General features: G+C 26.2%; 2 protein-coding genes across 4 annotated transcripts in view; one reads left to right on the top strand and one right to left on the bottom strand.

Moving 5' to 3' along the window:
* LOC129988081 (mitogen-activated protein kinase kinase kinase 11-like) overlaps positions 1-11,449 on the bottom strand; it is a 50,239-nt gene extending 38,790 nt beyond the window's left edge. Inside the window, exon 1 of the mRNA XM_056096200.1 lies at positions 10,444-11,449. Coding sequence (XP_055952175.1) covers positions 10,444-11,155 — 712 coding nt within the window. The 5' untranslated portion in view covers positions 11,156-11,449. The remainder of the gene's footprint in view (positions 1-10,443) is intronic.
* Positions 11,450-12,091: 642 nt separating this feature from the next.
* The window catches only part of LOC129988213 (pecanex-like protein 1), a 61,124-nt gene continuing 46,837 nt past the window's right edge, over positions 12,092-26,378 (top strand). For 2 of the 3 annotated variants that reach the window (XM_056096378.1, XM_056096379.1), the window contains exons 1-5: positions 12,092-12,379; positions 21,279-21,478; positions 21,882-22,081; positions 23,595-23,741; positions 24,851-24,973. In XM_056096378.1, coding sequence (XP_055952353.1) covers positions 12,227-12,379; positions 21,279-21,478; positions 21,882-22,081; positions 23,595-23,741; positions 24,851-24,973 — 823 coding nt within the window. In that variant the 5' untranslated portion in view covers positions 12,092-12,226. The remainder of the gene's footprint in view (positions 12,380-21,278; positions 21,479-21,881; positions 22,082-23,594; positions 23,742-24,850; positions 24,974-26,378) is intronic. The other variant, XM_056096380.1, reaches the window with a different exon arrangement.

Here is a 26,378-nt window from a genome sequence, read left to right on the forward strand (position 1 = left end):
TCTGTGTGGTTTAAATCTTCCTGTTTCGCTAACATTATTATCTTAACGTTTTAAAAATTTATCTTTGACCAGCTGCATTCATCCATTCAACTCTTATGGGTAAAAGTTTTTAAATAATTTATCTCTTTCTTTTACGATATGTATCTTTCTCTATTTTTACAGAATATCTTAAAAAAATCAAATAGTTAGAAAACAGGTGGAAAAATAACAGGGGAAAAAAAGATGGGAGATCAATCAATTTAGTCACTTAAATATATATATAACGTTAAAATATATATATAAAAAAAACGTTAACGTATAAACATTATTACTATCCATATTTTTTTGGATTCAGGTAATAAATCCCGAGTTCTAAAATGATATGCAGGAATTTTAATATACGATAAGGATCATAACCGTAAATTGGCTACAGGGTTTTTAAAATGGGAGAAAATTTAGAGAAGAGATATAAATGACAGTTCATCTATTTTTTAAGATAGATTTTAGAGTGTTCAGTCTTATTACGTTACATTTTGTGTCATTTTAACATACTTGAATAAATAATTAAAAAAACAAATACACATAAAGGAAATATCATTCAAAAAAAGAATTCTGTAGAACCAGATCAAACAAAATGCATGTTGTCTTTATATCTTACTTATTACCTAAGCAGTAACTGCTTTTAAAAAAATTTGCTCCTCCTTTCTTTTTATTAATTTAAAAATAATTTTAAATCCTTTCTTTAATAATTTAAAATAGAAATAAATAATCCCTCATTAAATAATTAAATCTAAAATTATTAAAATTATTTTCCTACACCAATCCATAAGATCTATAAGATTTGGTGCATAAGATTCTAACTATAATATACACCAAATATAATAATTAACTATAGGTTTAGTTTTATGATTATTCTATTTGGTTCAAGGAGTTAAGTGTAAAATCCATTCTAGTTTTTAATGGCTTTTAAGTTGATCATTTGAAATATTATTTGATAAATTCAGTGGGACTTTATTTCGGTAACAGAAGTAATATATTACAGACTAGATCTACTAGTATTACCAGATAGTGAAAAACAGACATAAAAATTATCCTAATAGAACAGAGAAACTAATAATTAATCTAATGACATTTTAATATATGCACTTCAATAAATTAATAATCAATCAATGCTTTTGATGAAGAATGCAGTGACATCTCCTGCTAATGTTAATATAAATTCTATGATGAAAATAGTTAGTGCAGATTTATTTTTAATTTTTTTTGTGTGTGTATGTGTGGTGAATACACAATTTATAATTCAAAAATTAAAAGTTAATTAATAATGGTTAAAAGTAAAATTAAATTTGACATCAAAATCACTGAGAAAGCAAAAACTTTAAATAATGCTTAAATAGAGAATAATGATATTCATTTTTTTAAACTATGCAACGAATATCAGCAAATAATTGCCATGTGTGTTAACTAGATTTTTGAATTTTAAAAAAAGAATGAAACAGTGAGAGAATCTAGCATTTAGCACATACAAATGTTTTATTATTAGCTCAAAAAATGAGATCAGAAAATGTATACAAATATTGAAGTGATTCAAGTCTGGGAATACCTCTCTTAATACTGTGCAAAGCCTAAACAGGAGGATAGGTTAGTTATTAGATGCAGCATGGATCCAAGTAGCCAGCAAAAAACTGAAAGGAAAGGTATGGAAGAAGAGGTTGTCTCTAGAGTCAGTCATTATTCTATGTTTATGGTAGATCTTGGCATGAATGATACAACTTTGATCATATCTTAGAGATGTTCCAGAAAATTCGTCTAGCAATCAAGACAGCCAAATCATGTACTGGTATTTTTAGGGATAATTCTAGAAAGTGCAAATCACTTATGTGCAATAGAATATTATCATCCTGGTACATTCTGTCAAAATTTGGGTTGTAGAATCTACAAATGAGCCACAAATGATTTCCATATACCTACGTTAGTAATTTCCTATCAGTGACTAGCAGTTAAGTTTAACCTGAATAACCAAACTATTTCAGGAAAAAACTCCCACACTACACTTTGGGGAAAGTTACACCTTGATTTCTGACAATGATAAATTAAATTCATAGTATCATTGTATATAACTGCACTTAAATTCAAACATCTGTTTGTTCATAACAGGAAAATTCACTCATCAAATCATGTTACTGTTTCCAAATGAAGATCAAACATGTGACTAAAATAAAACAGCACTTTAAACAGTTTTTTTTTTTTGTTTGTTTGTTTTGTTTTGTTATGTTATCAAAGCCAAATTCTACAGAACAGATCTCAAAGGATCCATATTCATTTAAGCAGTATTTTATTGCAATATAGAATTAGGTGTTTCCTTCAAATGCAACTAGCTTTAATCATTTAGCAACTATGAATGGCATTTGTATTGTTCCTGATGAAAAATAATGCCTTACATGATGTACTCTCAAAATACCTTTCATATTGTGGAGTAATGAATCTAAACAATTATAATAACTTTTGAAGTACAATGCCCAGTAAATTTTTAATTCAATTTCCATCTGTCTAATTAATAACTCCCCTCTTCTAATATTTATCATAGTTCATATAATAATAATACAAGAGTAAAAAAAATAATAATAATAACGATCTGACTCTTTATATCTAATGTGATACAAGGGCTACTTGTAAATTTACATTGAGAAATGACATGACTTTTTGTATTTCAACATATATAAACATGAAATCTTCATACTTCCCCCTAAGGTTTAAATTAAGTATATTTAGACTTTTCAGCTCATGTTGATTAAAAGAGAGCGAGCTTCACGCCTAGACACCATCACAAATACTTCCAATCGCCAAATTGACTGAATAATTCACTTCATCAGTCATTTCCAGGAAACCATGAAAGGAGAAGATCAGTACTGAAATTATACAACTAATAATTGTTTTGCATTGCCTTTATCTTTCTATTGTCAACATTATATCCAACAGAGTAAATTTTTTGCAGAAGGTGGGACTCTTTTTATGTATCGGTACACTCAATGATCTCTAAAAGATTCCTTTGAAATATCTTAAAATTCAAAACTGATTCTGCCTGATAATAAGAAAAGCATCTAAAATTCTAAATTATATTTTTAAAAATATGAAATTGCTTTTGCCTGATATTACTATAAAAAATTATTGAAAAATTGACTTTCGAAAACCTTCCAAATAATTAAGAATCTTTCATCCTTGATGTACTTTAAGGAATGTATTAAATACATTTTTAAGAAGCAAAATTTTCAAAAAACACACAAAATTTTTTGTCCTAGCATTTGGAATGCATGGTTTGAAATTAAATAGTTTTTATTTGCAGTCTCATCTTCAAACATGGTTTTTGGAAACTAAACTCCTTTTTTTATATGATGAGATATGATTTTTAATTATTAATGATTGCCAAATAAATAACAATTAAAAATTCTGGAAAGTTTTTACTTATTTTTTTTAATAGTATTATTTAATAAATATATATTTCAAGAATTAAATAATGTTTCCAATTTTCCTTTGTTTTGACATTTTCCCAAAGAAGAAGAGAATAAACTGTATTTTGAAGTGAAACATTTTTTTCTTTTTAAAGGGTACATCCAAAGCTGGATTTTTATTTCTAAATTTTGTTCAATGCTGAAAAATTAATAAAATATATACAACAGGAAAAAAAACCTATGAGGAATAATTAATAACTAAAGAGGAATTAAATCAACAACATCAACAGCAATTTTTCTGCTTTTACCAGAGACGTAACTAGGCTTGTTGGCAACTGGGGCAAGAACTCGTCTTTGCGCCCACTGGCCACACAAAGAAAATGCCTCCCCCCGACTATAACTGATGTTGACATCATACAGTCATTCCCCTATTCGATTTTTTTCTTAAAGTGGTAAAGCTTGATTTCAAAATTACAGTACATAATTTAGTTTTTAGTACAACATAAAACTAATTAGCATTTGATTGCCAAATAATCTGAAAGAAGTCTGATCATAATAGCTACAAATCAAAATGTTCATTGAATTATATTGGAATGTGTATATGTGTAGAATAAAACAGGCTATTGCTTTAGAATAGAATTTTTAATTATGACAAACAGTCAAGCTGTTGTCTTGTGTATAATATTCAGATATATTAAATCTCTTAAATCAATACAAGTTAATTGAAAACACAAAAAGCTGGAACTAAAATTTAACTTTGTGGGCTCTTTTGGCTGCAAATGATTTTGTAATGTGCTCAAAAGATAGCTTTGAAGCTAACGTATGCTCAATGGGTATTCAGGATGGTAAGTTATTGTTGTCCAGTCAAGTTTTTGAGCTAATTTTTTATAATTGTTAATAGCTAATTTTTTTTAAACTAAAATTTTTTATTTAAGGTACTGAGACCGGTATTGCAAGGAAAATTCTCAATGCAGTGGTTATATTGGGATATGTATCTTCAAGTCCGTTCTTATCTATTAATGTCAGAAGACCCAATGATGCAGCTTTTTTCATATCAGGATTGATTTAAGTCCAAGGCATGATATTAAAACTCTCTACTTCTATCATCAACTCGATCTTGTCTAGGTCTTCTTTAAATGTACGAAATAATTTATGTGCCTTGTTCTTCAATTCCCCTTCACCTACTGATTCAAACTGAGTGATGAAACTAAATAAACTATTTAAGTCTTTAATGACTTGAAATCTTTGGCTTTGAATAAAAAACATTTTTCAGGTTTTAACCTGCATCTGATCGTGTTTCTTGAAGGTATTAAGCCTCCTAACTTGCAGATATTGCAAATATTTTCGCGATAACCGTGCCTGAATGGATAGAAATGATCACAAAATGGTAACAACTAAATCAAGTCGACAACAGAAATGCTCTAGCGAATGTGCACAAAGCCGAAAAGAACACATAAACAGTGGTAAAAAAGCAGTAACAACAAAAATCATTAACTATATATTGGTAGCTCCCATATTAACTCTCCTTTCTTAGATTTTTTAAAGCAATGCTGAAACAATCGTTATAATGTACTACTAGAAGAGAATTCAATTTTGCAAAACTTCATTTTTGCAAAAATATTAAAGGAATAAGTCTACCACCTCACATAACATATAAGGTTCTAAACAAAAAGTATGATGGGATAGCTGGGGAAAGAGGGGGGGGGGGGGTTCTAATCTGTATTGAGAATGTGAATTTCAATGTCAGTTCTGCCTTTAGTTCTAGTCCACATAACCCAGCCCAAAGATTAAAACTATATTTTGCAGCTGCAATAAATACAGGCAAACTCTTTCAATGTCTACATTATTCATGAATTTTTAAGCCAAGATAAACAAGGTTTTAGATCTTTTTTGTCTTCAACAAATGTAATAAATAAATCAAATAACAAATCAAATACGATATTTATCACTGTTGCCAAATTATGTTTAACACAATATAAATATTTTCACTAATAAATAAACAGAAAGAGAAGGAATTTTCAAAATGGAATAATGGACATATTTAATATTTTCTTTTATTATCTTACAACTTTAATATAAGGTTAAGATTTAATATTATTTTCCAATGTCCAGGCACAGTTGGGGCATTGATTCTCCAGTTTCACCATTTGTGGGGTCAAAGATCCCTGTGCATATGCCTTGCCTTATAGTGAAGAGCCCTGTTTGCCAGTCCCCCCCTCCCCCGCCAGTTATGTCGCTGCATTTTACTAACATTCAATGTTCTTTCTAAACATCATCACAACATACGCGGCATTATACACTTCTTTTAATACATAGAGAAAGGTTCTCTAAAAGACTATTTATGTTTCAAAATATAAAGTCAATTCTGTTGTTGGAAGTAGTTGGAACATGTTGCAATTAGATAATTTTAATTCAATTAAACAGTTATATTCTTACAGAATTCTACATAAACATAAAATTAAGCCATCAAAAATTTTTCCTCACAATGTTTTATTATTATTCCACAGGGACATAAGAAAAAACAAAAATGCCAATAATCACAGTTTACCAAACCCAATTTGTTTTGATATTAGAGTCTCCCCATGTCTTTCTGTAGTAACGATCCCTCATAAAGATGATTTTCTTTTAATAAATAATGTTCAATGACAGATTTTAGTATATAAGTTATTCCAGAAAAGAAACAATTTGTAATAACCTTATCATATTTTTAAATCTAAAGAAAGAATTTTATACAAATGCTTTTTAATTTTGATAATTTGAATGGTATTAAAATCATAACGCAATTATATTTACATAAAATTATTTCTTTAGATGTTTAAAATGTGAAGAATATTTATTCTTTTGTCAACTCAAATAAAAAAAGTTATTTACAGCATGTAATTCATGTTTTAGTGGCTAAATATAAATTTTTAATGTATAATTATGACTTATGGAGCAAATAGGTTTAAATACCTGAACTTTAAAATAATAATTTGACAGATCAAAGAAGAAAAGAGACATAATTATCTTGCAAATAAGATTTTATGTAAAAATAAAGAACAGCATGCATAAATTCATTTAAATATACAAGAGAATCCTTCTTATAATATCATGCTTAACAAATAAAACACTTTTTAAAATCAAAATAAGTGAACAAAGCTGATAAAAGTAAATTTCTAAAATGAAGAATAAATAGAAATAAAGAAAGAAGTTAAATGATGAAAGCAAAACAGTATATACAGTTTTAAATATACAATAAATATATTTTATTGATAATTCAAAAAAAAAAAATGAGAATGTTTTCGAAAAAGGACAAAAAACTCAACAAAATTTGATGAACTGATAATTATTTTTATAAGGGGTAAAAAACCCAGAAAAAAAATACTAGGACAACAATTTTGTTTTATTAAATTAATAAAGCCCTTTACTTCAATAATAATAATGTTAATAAGAATATATGAATTAGATAAACTAATCCTGAATGATTGTAAAAAATTTAAAAAAAAAAAAAAAAAGCTTCAAGATAAAATATTTCTAATGAAAAACACTGCACCCATATTCAGATAAACTATGATAAAAAAAAGACTTATATTGCAGATAAAGAATATATATATATAAAAAAAAAGCAACATTTTCTTGAAAATGAATTAAATTGAAACCAGCAGGAAAAATTTATGAATCTAGAGACATACAGTGCAATAGGTCATCATTATTTTCGGATTAAGTAAATAAAAAAAAACCTTACTCAAAGAAGGTTTCTGTCGCACTTCCTAACTGAGGAATAAATATAAAAAAAAGAATTAATAGTAAATAAAAAACAAATATAATTTATTTAAAACCAAACCGAAAGTTTTCACTGAAAATTATTTCCTCTACTTATGCTTAACATTTTGATTAATTTATTTTTCATAACTCCATTGCTGATTGACATACCTTCTAACTTGTAGCCAGAACTTGCACTTTAAAAAATATTGAAGCAGATGAAACTAATTAAAAAAATTATTATAAAACAACTTTTAGGTAAGAGTATGTACAAAAAATTTGTCAAAAATATTGTAATCTTTCTAAGATTTAAGTATTATTAATATAATATTTTAATGATATGATAATTTATATGAATATACATGAAGACTAATGCAAGCAGAATACAACAGTATAGTACCATTTTTAAAATTCATTTGATTTAGCAGATTTACCAAATAGTTACAACAATGGAATTCTTGTTCTTTATGAATATTTGTTAATGAAGAATCAGAAATTAGAAACCTGAAGCCATAAAGTTGTTGAAAGGAACTGATATTTTAATATCTTATTTTACATTTCAAATATTTATAACCAACATGATGATGCAACTTTATAAATATTCATTGTTAGAAAAATTAGAATTCAACAACACTCTACAGTTTCCAAGAGGAATTGAAATTTTATTATTTCGCTTTACATTTGTAAATTTTATAATTGAACGATGAATTTCAAAACATTCTGCCAAAATAAATTAAAACTATTTTATTTATAAATCCAATTTTGACTAATCAGCACACAACTAACATACACATTTCCCACATTTCTGAAATATTTGTTTCACCCAATTTACTTCATAAATAATAATAACTTTCATTTCAATAAAAAGGTTAAAAGAAAACACTCTTAATTGACAACAAATCAATTTTCTATGGTTTGATGGACAATTATCAGGCTTTTCATAGTCATCTCATTTCAGCACATTTTAAATTTTTAAACTTTTAAAAATTCAGCAAAGTTTACACAAATATGATAGTTTATTATGGAATTTTAAATACATATTGAAACAAGAAAATTAATTTAATTCTTAATTTTTATTTATAATTTATTTACACATTTTTTTATTATAAAAAGGCATTGAATGCCATACTTTTTGATTCTGCTAAAGCTATACTTTAAATGCTCAATAACAGCATATTTGATTGTCTTTCTATAGAAAAAGTTAGATAACTTTTTTTATACTAAGCATAATATTAATGACTAAATGACATTAAATTTTATTTATTTTAACAAATTCTTGTACGAAATTGATTTCCCATAACTGCAAAGGGAAACAGATAAGTTTTTGTATTTACAGGAATTAGTTGCATAAATCATTTCTCATAAGATACATTTTTTTTTATCTTAAATAATCATTAATCTTCAATAGTTATTCCAGAACTTTTAGAGGTCTTGCAAATAAAACTATTCTAATAAGCTAATCTTTGAAAGTAAAGATAGACTTTTGCTCATAAAAGTTAATCATTCAATTCTGCAGAAGAGATAATGATAATTAAGTTTACTTGGTGATTAGAATCAGCAGGAAACATTTTATTACAGCTAATAGATGATTACGATTTAGAATTATTTTATCACAAATGAGCAACATAGATTAGTACACATATGTTTTTGAAATACTTTTTTTTTATCAAAGTGAAACAAGAAAATACTTCTAACTAATCAACAAAGTTTTATACGAATTAGATAATAACATGTTAAACATAAAATTTAGATTACAACTTTTATAGAAATTTTACTGTTTTAGTAAAAGTTCTTATTGCATACATATTTAAAAAGATCATATCAACTTAAGATAGAAAAGTCAGTTCTATATGATCTAATTTTTAATGCAAGCTATAATATTATCTGTTAGTGATGTTAACATGAGAAAAGTATAAATAAGGATAAACCTTTTACATTAATTACAATTTCAATTTAAACTGAGTTGATCAAAAATGTATTTCAAATGATGGAACAACAATTAAAGCAGGAATGTAAATGCAAATTAATACTATAAATCTTCATACAATCTTTAATCTAGAAAAAAGAAATATAAATTTTTAATAAAATAAAGTTTTTAAAAAACTTATTTAAATATTTTGGTACCACTTATTTTATAGCTGATCCATTAAAAAAAACTTACTATATAATGAATATACATTTTTAAGGCAGTTATAAACTGTAATATTATTTCAGAATAAGTAATTGATTATTTGAACAGCAATTGTTTTTTCTTCTATTACCCTTTGGATAAAATAAAAATATGTCGGGAGATTTAAGAGCCATCTTAAAATTTTGAAGAAATCCCTTGGGAAACTGTTTATGTTAATAAGAATTTCACAGGATTTAGAAAGATAAGAACATGATGTAAAAGAAATAACTAATGAAAAAAGAGTTTGTGCCTTACTAACCTCTAATAAAAATGTAAACAAAAATACTGCAAATAATATTATACCAAATGAATATGTGAAATAGATTGTTTGTAGTTGTGATAGAAGGATGACGTAAAAGAAACCTTTGTAAATCAAATTTATGTTGTCAGAATCTCCCATACCTTATTTGTCATTTGCAAATGGTTATAAAACTTTATTTAAATCTTTGCTTCTGAAGAAACTAAAAACCACAAATATCCACGGTAAGCATTTACTCAAAAAGTTATAATAGTAATCAATATTTTTTAAATGATTATTAATAAATATAAATGAATTTTTTGCTTAAATATATAACGCATTCAACTTTTTTCCTATGTTACATTTCTCCCACTTTTATTTAATTATTTTCTGAGATATACTTATTTCATAATCTAGGATTATTAAAAATTATAAACAACTATTAAAAATTATAAACAACATAAGAAAGCATTACTTAAACAAATACAGCTATTTATTTCATGTTTGGACAATAATTTCAAATATTGGCATTCATTTTCATAACTATCAATATCATAATTTTTGCACTAACTGACAAGAGAATGATAAAGAAATAATAAAAATAGGCAATTAATTTGCATAAACTTTACAAAATAATAACTACATTAACAAATTCCAAGAAATTAATATCCCTATTCAAAAAAATTAACATGAATACATACATTCAAATTTAAACTTAACATTCATGCAATAAAATACTATATTCATAACCGTATATTGAAATTTTTTAAATGTAATTTCATAGTCAAATTTATTTTAATAACAACCACACACAAAAAAAGAATAAAATGAAAACAGAATATAAAAACAAATTAATTAGAACTTACCATTACTTGACTTGAGATCTCGGTGAATCAAAGATATGCATGCTTCTGAATGCAGATAATGCATACCTCTAGCAATTTGTATTGCCCAGCTTACAAGTACATTGGGTGGAATCTTGCGCCCGCTCAGAACTCGATTAAGGGATCCTCCTTTGGCATATTCCATAACAAGGCACAAATTGGGCTCCTCAAGGCAGACCCCTTTTAATGTGACTATGTTAGGATGATTGAGCAACCAAAACAGTTTAGCTTCTTGGCGCACATTTTCAATGGTTACACTGATGTCTTCATCTGGATCCTGGCGAGCAGCCTTAACTGCCACCTCTTGTTTTCTCCAGTATCCTCTGTACACTTTTCCGAATCCACCAACACCAATGACTTCTTCCAGTTCCAGTTCGGAAAATTTGATAGTAAAGGGTCTGCCATCGTTGTACATGGGCCGCACATCATTAACGTCGATAAGTTGGACAAAATTGCTGGGGAAGATCCCTACTTTATCACAGATCTTTCCAGTCCACCATCCCTCATCGCCGGATATTTTTGAGTCTTTGGATAACACCTCCACCTGCTGGCCTCGGTGAAGTGACAATTCGTCCTCTCCCGATGCCTCATAATCATAAATGGCAGTCCAAAGCTTCGTTTTCTCGCCGATTCCATGATTCTCTGTGGCATTAGAATGCAGAGATTCCATAGAAAAACGAGTGAAATCGGGCATCCGTTGCAAGTAACCAGCTCACAAAATAACAGACTTTTTTCTTTATTTCAAGTTATCTTGTGTCTCATAGTGCAAGACGCTTTAGGCCTAGAAAGCGCCTATTATAACAAAATAGTTACTCATATTAAAGAAGATGAATCTCAAAAAAGCTACACTTTTTATAGTGCACACATATTATAACCACAAAAACAAAGAGACAATGTGCAAAATTTTACTACCCACATCCATTTCTGATAGCGAAAGAACCCTGACACCTCTGCGTTCACCCCCATTCAAGTTTACAATTTTATAAAAACTCAGACATTGTGTTGCCATTAAAACGAAACTTATTTGTGGATGTGTCAAAACAAAACAGACAAATACAAAATCGAATTATTTTTATGACTTTCTATTAAATGAACAAAAACAGTAAAATACTGTTGCTAAAAATGTTTATGTAAAAATTTAAAACTTTCTGTATCAAGATACAATGAAAAAATAAAGAAATTATATTCACTGAAAGTTAGTTTTTGTTTCAGTTTTGTTGCAGTGTTTTATAACAACTCGTCAACCACATTGCAAAGTATTTCTAAAAAAATATATGATAATCACTCAGACTGCACGTAGCTTTGATTTTTTTTGCCGTCACTATCCATTTTCAATGAAACAATCCTTCAATTCGAAAGTTTTGATTGCAAGTTTTAGATTCTATAGCTAAGAAGAAACTATAAGTTAAAAATTAAATCTTGTTCAAAATTTCAGTAAAGGATATGAGTTTTCAACTAAAAAGCCGTCTGAACTTTAAAAATATAGTTTTTTAATTTCTAGAAAATGATTCTTGTTTTAAGGTATAGAGTGACAAAAACTGGAGCAAAAATAAAGATATTCTACATCTGTTAGGAATTAGTTCGAAATGAAGTGGCATCAAATCAAATCTTTTCGCTGCAGAAACTGAAAGAGAATTAACATGGCAGCGAACTACTCTATGGTACAATGTTTATGTTGGCTATTGTGTATAATGGCAGATTTGGTTACCATCAGGTTTACGAATAGTATCGGTATAATGTTAGTAAAGTAAATTAGGAATAAATCATGGGTTACCAGACATTGGAGATTTTGCGCCAAGGTGTTTGGGCATCATTCACAGGGGGCTGGTTTTATGATCCCCGACAGGACCACTTTTGTAACATAGCTCATCTATATATTTGGTTGCTTTTATTATGTCTCCCTTTTGGATTGTATATGGTAAGATGTATTTTTTTCCCCTTTTCTCTCTTTTTAAGACTCTTTGTTTACAATATGACTATAATAGAGGCGATAACCTCAATGTTGTTGGTTGTGTCATCGATGTAAACAAATACCCATAAGCTGTGATTTTTTAATTATAAGGAAAAGAAATCGATTTTTTCTTCAAATTGTAATATATTTTATATGTAAAAATGGGATTAGTATGAAAGTGTTAATATTTTTTGCTTTAACATTGAGAAATTAACACTTTCAATATCGATAAGAAACAGAAACTAAAAGAAAATTACTATGATTATTGTTCTTAAAAATATGGATTTGCGTAAGCATTTTTTATTTTATTTAAAATGGAAATAAAATTACATTGATGTTAATTTATATTTAGTCTAGTTGAATTTCTTCAAACAGGAAATGAATGTTTTTCATGTGATGGCATATTGGTTAGTAACAGAGAAAATTTTACTAGTTGAGAAGATATTTTCATACTTAAATGTGGAAGTAAAAATTAATACTAATATAATGTTCAATAAAATGCTCATTTAAATTAAATATTTGTGATATTTTGAGTTATAATAATTGTTATCATTGAAAATAATGTGAAAAAATTATTAATTTATGCCTTCAAACCTGGAAGATGTTTATATTGTTCTGTGATGTAATTTTTAAAAATCAATGATACATATATTATTTTACTGTTAATGAAGAATATTCAGAATTATATGTATTTAATTTTTTATATGACAATGTATTTCCAATATTGCTGTTTTATTTATATTAAATATTTCATTTATTTACTTAAGAGTTGATGTAATAACTTACAAATTGGAGATTCATTGGATTTTATTAGTGCATTTTTATATTTATTATGGAGAATATCATTTCATTGAATTATATAGATGTATTTTAAAATTTGCACTGTTGAATTTTTTTTTTTTACTTTATAGTCTTTTAAAATTTATCTTAATAAAAGACAGTTTTTTAAACATTTAAAAAAATTCTAAACCTAAACTATTATTCTTTAATGTGTTTTGTAGAAAAGTTACATTTTTACTTAATTTTAAAAAGGATTAAGATACTTAGTAAATTTTATGCCTTAAATATAATCTATGATTTATTTTAGTTGACAACAATATTCACAATATTTTATAAAGCCATTATTAAATATTTACTACATATTTTCTAATCTAAAATTATAATGAAAATTTTTGAACTAAAATCTCATGTTATAAAATGGAATCTAAAAGAAATAATGATAACAATTTTTTTGAATAAAAAGCTATAACCTCGAGATAAAAATTATTTTGTAACAAGAGTGTGCCAATTATATGTGCAAGGAATAATTTTTTCCTGTTATAACATTACAGGAAAATTATTCTTAAATTGCTCCATTGTTTTTTAAGTTAACCATTATAGGATATTTTTTTTTTCACGTTTTTGTGCAAAGTTCTCATATTACTGATTATTATATTTTGATATTTTCTTACAGTATATATTTGTATTTGGTATCCTGCTAAATTAAAGTTTCTTCCATTCTTAAATTAATTTAAGGTTTTTTTTTTTTTTTTGAAATAATGGTAATTACCTGTCTTTGAACAAGGAAGATAAAGATTATAATATAAATTTGGCTTCATAAATGCATACTTCCTGATAGAAAAACATTATTATTGCACATTAAAATGTGTGGTTTTATTGTGAAATTAAAGTAAATATCTATTATTTTATGCAACATATTTTTTTTATTTATCTCTGGTATTCTAATATGGATTTATTTAAAATGTGTATCATAAAATTTTGATCATAAATAATGTGTATCATAAAGTTTTTGTGTCTATTCCATAGATTTGATTTTACTTTATTTTGTCATTATTTTAAATGAAATGATAAATTTGTTTATTATATACTATTTTTAAAATTAAGTTTATTATTTAAAATTAATCATAATTATCTGTAAAATTTAATTAGTTGTAGTATGTCCTGTTTAAAGTTAAAAATAACAGTCAACCTTAAAAACCTAAATTTCAAGACAAGGATGACAAAATAGCTTTTTGTAAATAAATAAAATATCTTGCTTTGATTAATATCATTAGAGAAGTATTTTTTATAAATAGTACAAGAAATTCACTTCATTATGTAAAAAGGGCTTTTACATTTATTTCTAGTTGTTTAAAAAAGTTAATTTAAATATTTTTATTAACTAAGCAGGCAAAGCCAATTAAACATGAAGCCACAGTTTTTTAACTATAAAGAATGAATTGCTAGGGGTGAATTTACCTATATTTGAAAGAGAAATTATATTTTTTAATAGCAGGGGAATTTAGATCCAAAGAAAACATGGCACAGTTAATGTTCAATGAGACTTTCAAAAATACAGATGAAAAATAAATACACTTCTGTTTCATCATAAAGTTATATATATATATATATATATATATATATATATATATATATATATATTAAATGTTGAAGAAAAATTGTTTTGCTGCATAATTTTATAAAATTGCTTATCTTTCTTTGAAGGAGGAAGGATTACATGTTCTAAGAATTGCAACACTGATATTTTTCTTCCCTTACCAATGGAAGATCAGTATGTTCAGTTAGATATTTTGATGTAAAAAAATAGTTTACGCTACTTCAAATATTAAATAAGGACATGAAGCTTGCTCATTAATGAATTTTAGGAACTGCTAATAATTACATTATGATTCATTTATATGAAGATTTTTTAAAAAAAAAGAGTTTTAGCTTCTCAAATCAGCTTTCTTCTGGCTTTTTAAAATCATTGTTAATATGATATTAAGGTTTTTCTGACTCAAAGCTTCACATGTATTTTTGCTGAAAGAAAGTATTTCTGAATGTCCAAAGTATCTAGGATATAAATTATGATTCAAAAATCATTCTTTGTTTTCATTGATTCAATGAATCAGAGTCAATAATACAAAAATTTTGGTTTTAAAATTTAAAAAAAAATCCTATAATTTAAATTATATATGAAACAATCTTGTTTTAGAAAAGCACGTAGTTTTCAAAATAATTTTTTCATAATTATAAGCATGCATCTCTGAAACTTGGTTATATTCAAAACACAGAATTAAAAATTATTAAAGCAAATATTTCAAAATATGTTTCTTAGAATGATAAAATACATAAATTAATAGATCTAACTTGTCAAGAAAGCCAAAATAAGCACCAGGTAAGATTTATATGAACCTCTACAACTCTCATCTCTTTTAAATAATTCCTCATGTGTATTTTATGAAATTTGATATTAAATATACACAAAATATTACTTACTTTCACTGCATATTATATGCTTTATTTTTAATCTACATGATGCTATCATATTAAATTCATCTTCTAAAATTTTCTTTTGAAGTTTAATCTTCACTTTTGTTAAATTTTTGGTACAAAATGCTTGCCTTTCATTAAATCATTATTTTGCAATATTTATAAATATTCCATATATTTATAAGTGTTTCATATATTTATAAATATTTTTAAAACATTTTCAATATTAAAGCTGATTAATTTAATTTTCAGCATAAATATGAAACATTGATGTAATGGGAGAGTATTAATATTGAAAATTGTTCAGATAGCGAAATTAAATTCAATAAACAACTCACAAAGTCAATCATTACAAATATGTTACTCGAATTTGGGGAATCCTTGTTTTCCTGTTGCATATTGTTGTGCAGGAAAACAAAGGAATTTATTAACATATGTGCCAGATGAAATCATTAAAAACATTGCATATCTAAGAGTATTGCAATGAACTTGAATATAACAATAATTAGCAATTATCAAAAACTCAATAAATAATGTGTTTATAAATATTTAATTTTAACTAAATATGATAAATTGATTACAAACTTTCAGTGGAATTAATCTATAAATTAATTTCATTTAATCTATAAATGTACTCAAATCTAACAATAGCAAAGCATTGTCAGGTTCGGTAAGTTCTTTATAATTATTACATCTTTTATTGTAATAATTTGACAACACAGAAAGTTATGTGTTAGCACTGTAGATGATATGAAGTATACTTCTTTTTATTTTATAGGTATTCTATTCATCTCTGCTAATAGATATAAATAATTTTTTGTAATTTTAGCCTTTTCAAATGTATTTAGTATGTGAGATCTTGGATCAAAAATAAAAATTTATCAAGTAGATTGTTTCCTCTTCCTCATTTAACTGTTTTATTACTACATCACTGTCTTTGGAGCATTGGCTAATATGTGATGACAGAAACTTTTTATGGGATGGGAAGGCAGCAGTTCTTGAACTTGTGGAGTAATCACAATACAGCTATATCCACTCCACCTGAAGCCACACAGTAATTTTTAAGGACCTGGATGTCACAATAGGGTTGGCTGGAACTATTGTTGAGTCCCAATGGCATCACCAGCATCATACTGCCTCTCCCTTCCAGAGGAGGTATATCCTGAAGAGGATGTCCACCCCCTTTATTACATCCATAAGGGTGGGAGAACTAACCATTACACTGGAAGTTCCTCATCCCAAAATCTGAATTGTCTCCTTGCTGAAAAGAGTTCATGGAGTTAAATGTCTGTATTGCTGGTTATCAAAAGGCACATTAATTTAATTCTCTTTAATCTACAAAAATTGCTTCCATAGACATTGGATAGTGGCGATTCCATGGAATTATACTTTTAAGTACAAAATTGGTATACTAGTTAAGTATAAATAAGTGCTTCAAAATATTAATTTTAAGAAAGTTTTTAAAATATGTAAATGAACTCAATTGTAAAAAGAAGAAGTAATTATGCATTTTTTTTTAAGCTTAAAGTTTGCCACAGCTTGTAAAATTGATTATTTTTAACTTCTATGTACGAATTAATTCTTTTAAAATGTACTGCAAGAATTTTTGTGAATAAAATTATTTTAACTTATATTGTTATGATCCATTTTTTAACAGTATTTTATATTGCCATCATGATAAAAAGAATAAATGATATTATAATAAATTTTAAAATATAATATAAAATAAACTATATAGAGTGAATAATAACAAAAATAAAATTCTTTATTTAAAATAATAAGATGACATAAAAAGAATTTTTGTTTAGAATATGAATTTTTAATTACTCATTTATAGCATTTTTTAGTAAATTGAGAAGTTATTTTCTATTGATACTTTAATATTGTTGCATTGAAAAATGACAAGAAGAAAAAATAAAAACACAAGAACATTGCACTAAATTATAAACAGATCAAAACTGTGGTTTGCTATTTGAATAATGTATAGTCTAATCTAAATTGCTGAGAGAAACAAATATTTTTTTTTTGTTTTGTTTTTTAAGAAATACTGAGATCAAATTTCTATTGTGCACCTGCTAAAAATAATAAGTTCTACGAAGTTAAATAATCCTTGTTTCAAACACAGATTTTTAGTGTCTGTTATATTGAATATCTATTATGCACAGATATTCATGATGTGTACATGGATGTTTATTCCAGCACATTTCCTGAACCCTAAATGGATTTTGAAGAAACTTGGCACATGTTTGATATTGCCTTGCTAAAAATATTTCATCTGTAAATTAACTCCAACCCAATTATTTCTCTGTATTTTGAAGCCTGGTTCATTTACAAATACATATAAGAAATTGACCAATTTTCTTTAAATTTGATTCTTCTTTTCCATTGTCACATTCTAATTATTATGAGAGTTCCCTTTCCTGCCACTTTAAAAATATTCTGCAGTTCATCTTTTCTAAAGGATTTTTTAAAAAGATAGCTACATCTCAGACATTAAGATATATTTCTTAAAATGACTATGGACAATGTAGCAAGGATTGAATGGATTAGCAATGAACTGGATTCAGGTGTCTTTTTTCTGGATATTACTGAGGCATTTGAATGAGTTTGGATCAATGGCTTGATTTGTAAAATGATACAGATTCCTAATGGAATCATTTAACTTCTCTTTTCTTATTTCTCTGATTGGCAATGCATGATGTGTTTGGAAAACTTGTTATCTGCACTAAGAAACATCCAAATCGTTGTGGTGGGTTTTTCAAACTGGGTCCTGCTTGCTTTAACATCTACTTTAATAATATACTAAGAATATAGGAACCAGCTTAGTCTCATTGCTGATGACTCAGATGTCTTATTTACCAATAATAATCCAAATGCAACAACTGAGAAATTAACTGAACATCTTAAATTCATCAATAAATGGCTAATATAGTAGATTATCAATGAATATTAGTTGATGTCAGGCTGTCCTGTGCAATGGAAAAGGAATCTACTTCCTTTACCAAAATTATTCAGAATGAATATCTCCTAGAACAATGATATAACATAGCTTGGTGTCAAAACCCCATTTGGGCGACTATAGCTGACTTAATCTAGGAACTAAAAAAATTTTAAAACAAGACGGTGAGGTGAATAAGTAATATAATTTGTATGTATTAATGATTTTCAAAAAAAATTTCATGACCAATCAAGGAATTCCACAAAACATTGCCCACAAAATTTTTGTGACAAATTGGATAAATATGGCAATATTGCATGTAAAGAAATTGTGAATTATAATCTTGTGCACTCTAAGAATATCTGGAGACCGTAACAGCTGATCTGTGAATAGATCGGCATTACTTGTAGATTACCAATATTACTCTGTGATCAATCTTGATCAATTGTTTCTATCATGTAAAATTCATTTTTTCCCCTTTATTCTTATAATTTAGATGATCTTCAATACTTACTATGCATTATTAAATTTATCAAAGTACAGCCATCTTATATTATTTTTAAATATATTTCGTTATTATGACATAAATGGAGATTCAGAATCTTGAATGCAAGACTATCCACTCCGCTTTGTTTTGAGTAACAGTAGCAAATTTGATGAAAGATAATAACATAATTTGCAATCTTATCTGAAAATACTAAACTGGATTTTCATTGGTTTGGTGGATGCATAAGGGTTAGTCACTGAAAGACATTTAACAGATAGTGAATTAATTAGTGTGGAATTTTTACATTGTAAGTTCTTGAAAAGAGAAAAACAGTAAATATTGCTAATATTGGAAAAAAGAGTATGAAATAGTTTATAAGTAGATTATAGAAAATTATTACTTTTCGATTTTTGCATTATTTTATTAGAATTTGAAATTTCATAAATAATATGATAGTTAATGTAGTGCTTTTATTTATGCAACATTGTTTCATTTCCACTCTATCTTTTGATGAGGTAAAGTCTTGATTATATTAGATACTTTGAGCAAAATTTAGTTTTATATACAATTAACAATATATTAATTATTTCAAGCATATTAGAATTATATTTCTATCTATTTAGCTGTACGCTCAGCAGTTTAACCTTGGCAATCTGAGTTATTTATGATTAGAAGGATTTTTTTTTTCTTTCAACAGTATTCTTGCATCCTAATTAGTCATTTTAATTTTTTAATAAAGATTTATATAAATAAAAAATTGCTAAAATTCTTAATCTGGGGATATAAATTTTAACTTGTATTTAGAAAGTATTTATTGAAAGTCTTTAAGCAATTAATACCTATGAAACATGAAATTGCAATTCATTAGTCATATAGTTCGTAGGTATTATGTATAAAATAATTGATATGAGAATTAAAATTACCTTTTTTTTTTTTTTTTTGTCATTTCAAAATCTAATGTTTTATTTTGTGTAGATATCAAACTTTTAGATTACTGTTGAATGAAATGTTCATTAAAGGTTTTTATAGAAAGATAGGGGGAAAAAATCTTCCCCTTCTATTTAAGTTAGGATCAATAAAAGAATAAGGAATTAAAAGATATCTGCTTTCTACTTTGATCAGCCACATGGCAACCTAATGTTGTTTTTATATATTAATAAAAAATTTTTCTCTCTCTTACAATTTTATGTCTACCGAATCTCTAAAAAAATTTTTTATATTATTGCCTCCCCCCCCCCTATAAAGTTTACCGTAATTTTTTTAACAAAATTTGTTAGTGCTTTAAACTAAATATATCTTGTATTCACTTTTTTTAAAGAAAAATAATACAAAACTTTTTATTATTATTGGAATATTTGATGTTTAATTTATTTACTTTACCACACAAAGTTAGTGACTAACAGTAAATTTCTTTAGTTTACAGTTTTCCTTTCTTTCTTCGCTTTGCTTGTGCAATGCTTAAGCCTTAATTTTTATATTGCTGTAATTTAAGTAATTAATGGTTACAATGTACTTTTGAAAAAATAATCTTAAAAACAGATAAAAAGTTATTCGCTCATATAGCATGTGGTAATTTAATAACAAAAAGTATTTGATCCGAACAGTAATTGAAGTATATATATACTGTAAGGAGTATGCCATTAAAATACCTTCACTATAAAGCATTTATCTTTCCTGTTGATAAGGAGGAAATATTTTCTGAAACAGCATTGCTACTACTACTAAAGAATTGGGTTTCTAATGATTTTTCCTAGATCAAAATAAGAAATGAACAGCAGATTAATTTTAAGTGCACTCACAGTTTTATTTATGTTTCTTTGTAAAGAATGATCTTTATATATATATATATATATATATAATGATATTTTAAAATTTAATTTACTCCAAATTAATTTCCTAACTTTTTGCCTAATTCGGTCCATGTCGGGGCCATTCTAAAGTATTCTCTTGTTTTTTGATCCCATTCCACTTTTTCTGTTTAATTAATTCAACTGAATCTTTGTAAAAATGATGCACCATCAGTTCCACTTCCTCCCCCCTTATTTTTAATAAAGTTTGTATATCAAATAGTTTCTTTGTCTATCACAGTTTTTGAAGACTATTATGATAATAAAAATTGTATTTCCACTTAATATATATATATATATATATGCTTTCCTTGTGTCCTCTAAAAGTGCTTTTGTTTTCAGTGTTGTGCACCAAATTTAATCATATGGACTGTCTATTGCATCATTGTTGGTGTGGTTTTTACTGCCTTGAAAATTGTAAATGTTCAGTTACATAAAATGTTTGATATTGGAGATTACTGCGAGGAATCTAGTGATGAATCTGGAAAATCAGATGATATTGAAGGAGATACCATTATCCTTCCAGATAAAGTGCAGAAAAAGTAAGTAAATATTTCTAGTTTTGAAATGTATCAGTTTAATCCATAAGACCTCAAATTTATCCTTCTATGTTGAGTATGTAAAAATAATCTTTATTCTTTTTATTTTAATATTAAATATGTTATATAATATTATATTTATAATATGAATATAGTTAATTATGCTTTCTACATTTAATTTGGCAATTTATTCTTCAAATGTAATTGTTCCTTTTTTAAGTTTTAGATATGATTCAATGAAATTTGATTTATTAAAAGAATGTTAATTAAAAATATTAGTTCAGTTTGTTGCTAGGCTTCTTAAACTGTAGGTTGCTATGCTAAATAACTGTCAAAGACTAAAACTCAGTTATTAAACATTTTTTGAAATAGTAACTTGAAAATTGAATTATTATCTTTTCTATAGGGAAGCAGAACGGATTGAGATGAGTGTTCTGAATCCTCGTAGACATGAAGAAACACCCCCAGTTCAATGCAGCTCTCGCAACTCGTATGCCGAAGGTCCAAATAAAAGTAATATATCTTCATCTCATGTAGATTCCATGGAACTACTTAATAGACTTATGATGTCTCAGTTTGATCCCAAACCCTGTGGTAGTACTATTGGTAAGTTATATTATTAAAAAGATATTGCAATTAACTGTTGTAAATTGTAGATAGATCATTTGTATATTATATTTTCATGGAAAAATGAGATTTGTATTAGTTATACAAAATATTGTTAAAAGGATATTGCAATTAAATTTTAAATATCATAGATAAACTGTATATTATATTTTCATAGAAAAATGAGATTTGTATTAGTTATACAAAATATTGTTAAAAAGATATTGCAATTAATTGTTAAATATCATAGATAAACTGTATATTATATTTTCATGTAAAAATGAGATTTGTATTATCCATATAGAATATTTTCTTCTAACTCCAATTTATTCAAATCTGAAATAGCATAATCAGTTATAAAGAGAAACTAGATGTACTTTATGAGGAAAAAATGAGTACAAAATAATTATTTAATAATTCAATTTTAATTGAAAATAATAATTATTTATACAGCCACTAATGCATTCTAATTAAAACCTATTAATTAATTTCTAAACTGCTAGAAGTTAGCATATCTAAAATAAAGAAAGCTAATCAATCCATAATGGATATGTAGATAGAAATAAGCATCTACTTTGGATCTGAAAAATGTTTTAAATGAAATAAAGCATACTCTTTGAGTCAATAAATATTCTACTGAAAAAAAAGAACGAAGTCTAAATTTTTATACAGCTCTCTACTTCTATTAGCCTTATTTTAATAAAACATTCTTAACATGCTGGCAAATTTAAAATATATATATATAACTTTTCCACCCTTCTATGCTCAATAAGACCAAATTTCAAGACTTTGAAACTCATTATATCAGAAGATTTTAGGCTATTATAATGACTGTCTTAGGGAAGATATGCCAGCTCGGTTAGTTTTTGTCATCTTATTTAAGATGTAATTGTGCCAAGAATATATATTTTATATATATTCGTGGTACACTTATATATATAAAATATTAAAATGTAATGTTTTATATATATTATATTTATAGAATTATACATTTATATATATATAGCACATTTATACATTTAGAATATTTAAATATGACTAACAGGATCAAAAGCATGCATAAAAATTTAGAATTAGTCATTTTTACAGCAGTTCTTTACACTATTTAAGATATTTTACCAATTGGAATTATATACCTGTTCCTTACAGTTCAGGAATTTAACTTTTTTGGACTATGATTAGAGTTGGCACCCTGTTTAATAACAGTATGCTTGCTGTTGTTCTATTTATTGTAGATTTAAAATTCAATTAATATTGCCAAGTACACTTTTTGTTTCACTTATAATTAGAAACTGGCATGTCTTCTTATCAACAGTATAAAATATTATTCAAAATTATTATGTAAAAATAAGTGTATACACTATTAGAATGAGAGAGACAATAAAATTGCTACCTTTTATTGAATATGTTTAAATAAATTCTAATAGAATGATTTGTAAAATTCTGAATTTATGATATTAATCAGTATTTAAAAACTCTCTGATTTATTGTATATATTTTCTCTGCTTTTCAGATCTAGAAGTTGATGTTCACCACCGTGAAAGTTCTGGTAGTTCAGGTGCTGCCTCTGTGAAACAAGCTATGGCAGAACCTTCTCAACAAGACAAAGATGCTAAAGATGGTCTAGCATCAAGTCTTGTTGCTGAAGTAATGCAGCAAGGTGAGTTTTTCTAGATATAACATCTTTTAAATCATTACTATTTAAAATGATGTATTTTATTGTATTAAAATTTAAAATGAAAAAGGTAAATAAATTTTTAATTCAACTGTTTATTCATTTGATAAAGGTAAGGATGAATTTCTCTCTTTAAATTTTGGCTAATTTTTATGATTATTATTATTTTGTGCTGTGAGGTTACTAGTAAAGTGAAATTCTATCTTTTTGGTCTAGGTTGTCAGGAAATTGTTCATTATAAATGCTGTAGATTTTTTTTTTATAAATGGAGCATTTCATTAACTTTTTGGGTACACATTTATTGGAAAAATTTTTTGCACTTGGAGCATATTTAATTTTATGGGCAAGTAAGAGCAGTAGATTTTATGTAAGAATTAATTTATTTCGTATTATTCATTATATTCTCCTACATAATATTGAAATAACTTTATGCAGTTAGTATAACAAAATACTTTTAAAACAAATAAACTTTGGTTACAATAAATAGCAAATTATTAATAATTTAGTCAAATCTCATCTCAGTTTCTATGTGCATCTTTGCCCTAACAACTGCATGATGTACTGATACGTCAAATGTAGCCTAAAGAATAAAGAATCCTTTTATAAATATTCTGATTTTTTAAAAAATTTTCATTTAAAAGTATTTATAATTTGTGATATTTTTTGCTTTAAAATTAAAATTCTTTTGTATTTAAATATAAGAAGTTATTTTTTAATACAGTTATTCTTAATATCTGTTAAAACTTTAGTTTTTTTTCTGCATTCATTTAGAAAAACAGAGTATTTTACCCCAGAGTATGAAACCCATTTTACTGCATGGAATCAAATATTGCATGTACAATCATACATATGCATGTATCATTTAACTTGCATTTTTATTTTCTCTGAAGTGTATTTTAACCAAATTTCAGACTTCATAACAGTTTAACTAAACTTCAGATTTACTATATTGAAGTTAAAATTTCACTGTAGTTTAAACATAGTCCTTACACTATCAGAGACTTGCACATTCAGATTAATACATGCATGTGTTTTCAAGTGATAAACATTAAAATATTAACTATTTATGCTATGGTACTAAATTTGTCATGCAGTTGCTGCATCCGAAGGAAGATCTTGGAATGCTGATGTAGCAAAAAATAACATCCAAGACCTATCTGATATGACCTCCCTAATGTCTGCTCTTTCCAGTAGTAATGCTTGCCAAGATCAAATCGGTAATTTTTGTTTTTTAATTTTTTTTTATAGTGCCGCACTGTGCTCACAGGTTTCATGCATTTTAGCTATGGCAGAGTCAAATAGAATAAAGTTCGCAATAGCTTTGTTAAAGCTGTTTCAGTTCAACTGCATTACATTGTTTCCCTCATTGTTTTAAAAGTAATACAAAGTTATCAAATTATAATATTTTTGTTTTCAACACATTCTTTATATCACTGGTGAACAACAAATTTTATAATAGATTGAAATAGAAAATATTTAAATTCCTTGATATTTACAGATATTTGGGGCTTTTATTTTTTATGCATGTAGAATGATTAATCAATATATAGAAAATTTACATAACCTATGAAATTTCCACTCTAATCAATTAATATGATTTAACATGACTTTTATAATAATTCATAAGAAATTTATTGCTTCAAATTATTGATTATAAGTTGCATTTTATCTGAAAAGTGTACTTATATATATTACATAAGCATTTCCTTTTTTTTACCCTCCATGCTCCTTTTATTCCATGTTCACACTTTTATATTAGACTTAAAAAATTTTGAAGAAATAAATCCTACTAATTATATTGCTAGATAGATAAAAGGAACTTGAATTAATTTTTTCTGTGATATATTTAATATATTGTTCTTGGACTAAATTAAATTGCCTTTATTTTGTTAATATTATGATTAAAATTTATAAATTTCTCAAGCTTTTTTTTTTTCTTCTTTTGCTGTAATTGTATTTATTTTTTTCTATTGTTATAAAGGAATTGGTTCAGAATTATTTTTTTTTTGTAGTTTCAGTTCATATTTAAATATTTTATTTTAGGAATTCTTTTACAATACCTTTGATTAGTATAAATTACGATTTTTGCAATAACAGATTACAGGAATAGCCAGGTGACTGGGAAAACTGTGAATGGCTAGGTAATTCTGAATAAATAGAAAAAGTCAGGGAAATTTATTCTAAAACTGGATTTTTTTTAAAAATAACTTTTGATTCATTAATTTGGTGGTCTTTTTTTACAAGTCATTTATTAAACTCAGAAATGGGAATTATGCTCATTTCTGCACACTTGCCAAACAATGAGATTTTATGCTTAGGTTTTAGAAGGATCAAAATTTTAACTAATCTGTTGTCAGTTTGACAAGTTCTTTTGATTTTGAAGTATACTATTATGTATCAGTTTATGATAGATATTGCTTCAAATTGTGCTGGCTGTTTTATAAATTAGTTAACCAATTCTTTCTTAATTTTACATTATATATTTTTAAACATATTTTATTTAAATATTTACTCCCCATCCAATTATGAAGTTTCAATGATATTGTTAATATTTTCTTTTAAGTCCTTTTTGTTTTTATTTACTTTGTATATACTTTTTTTCCTCTGAGTATTAGGAAACAT

The sequence above is a fragment of the Argiope bruennichi genome, chromosome 10 (assembly GCF_947563725.1).
Source record: "Argiope bruennichi chromosome 10, qqArgBrue1.1, whole genome shotgun sequence".
Lineage (NCBI taxonomy): Eukaryota > Metazoa > Arthropoda > Arachnida > Araneae > Araneidae > Argiope > Argiope bruennichi.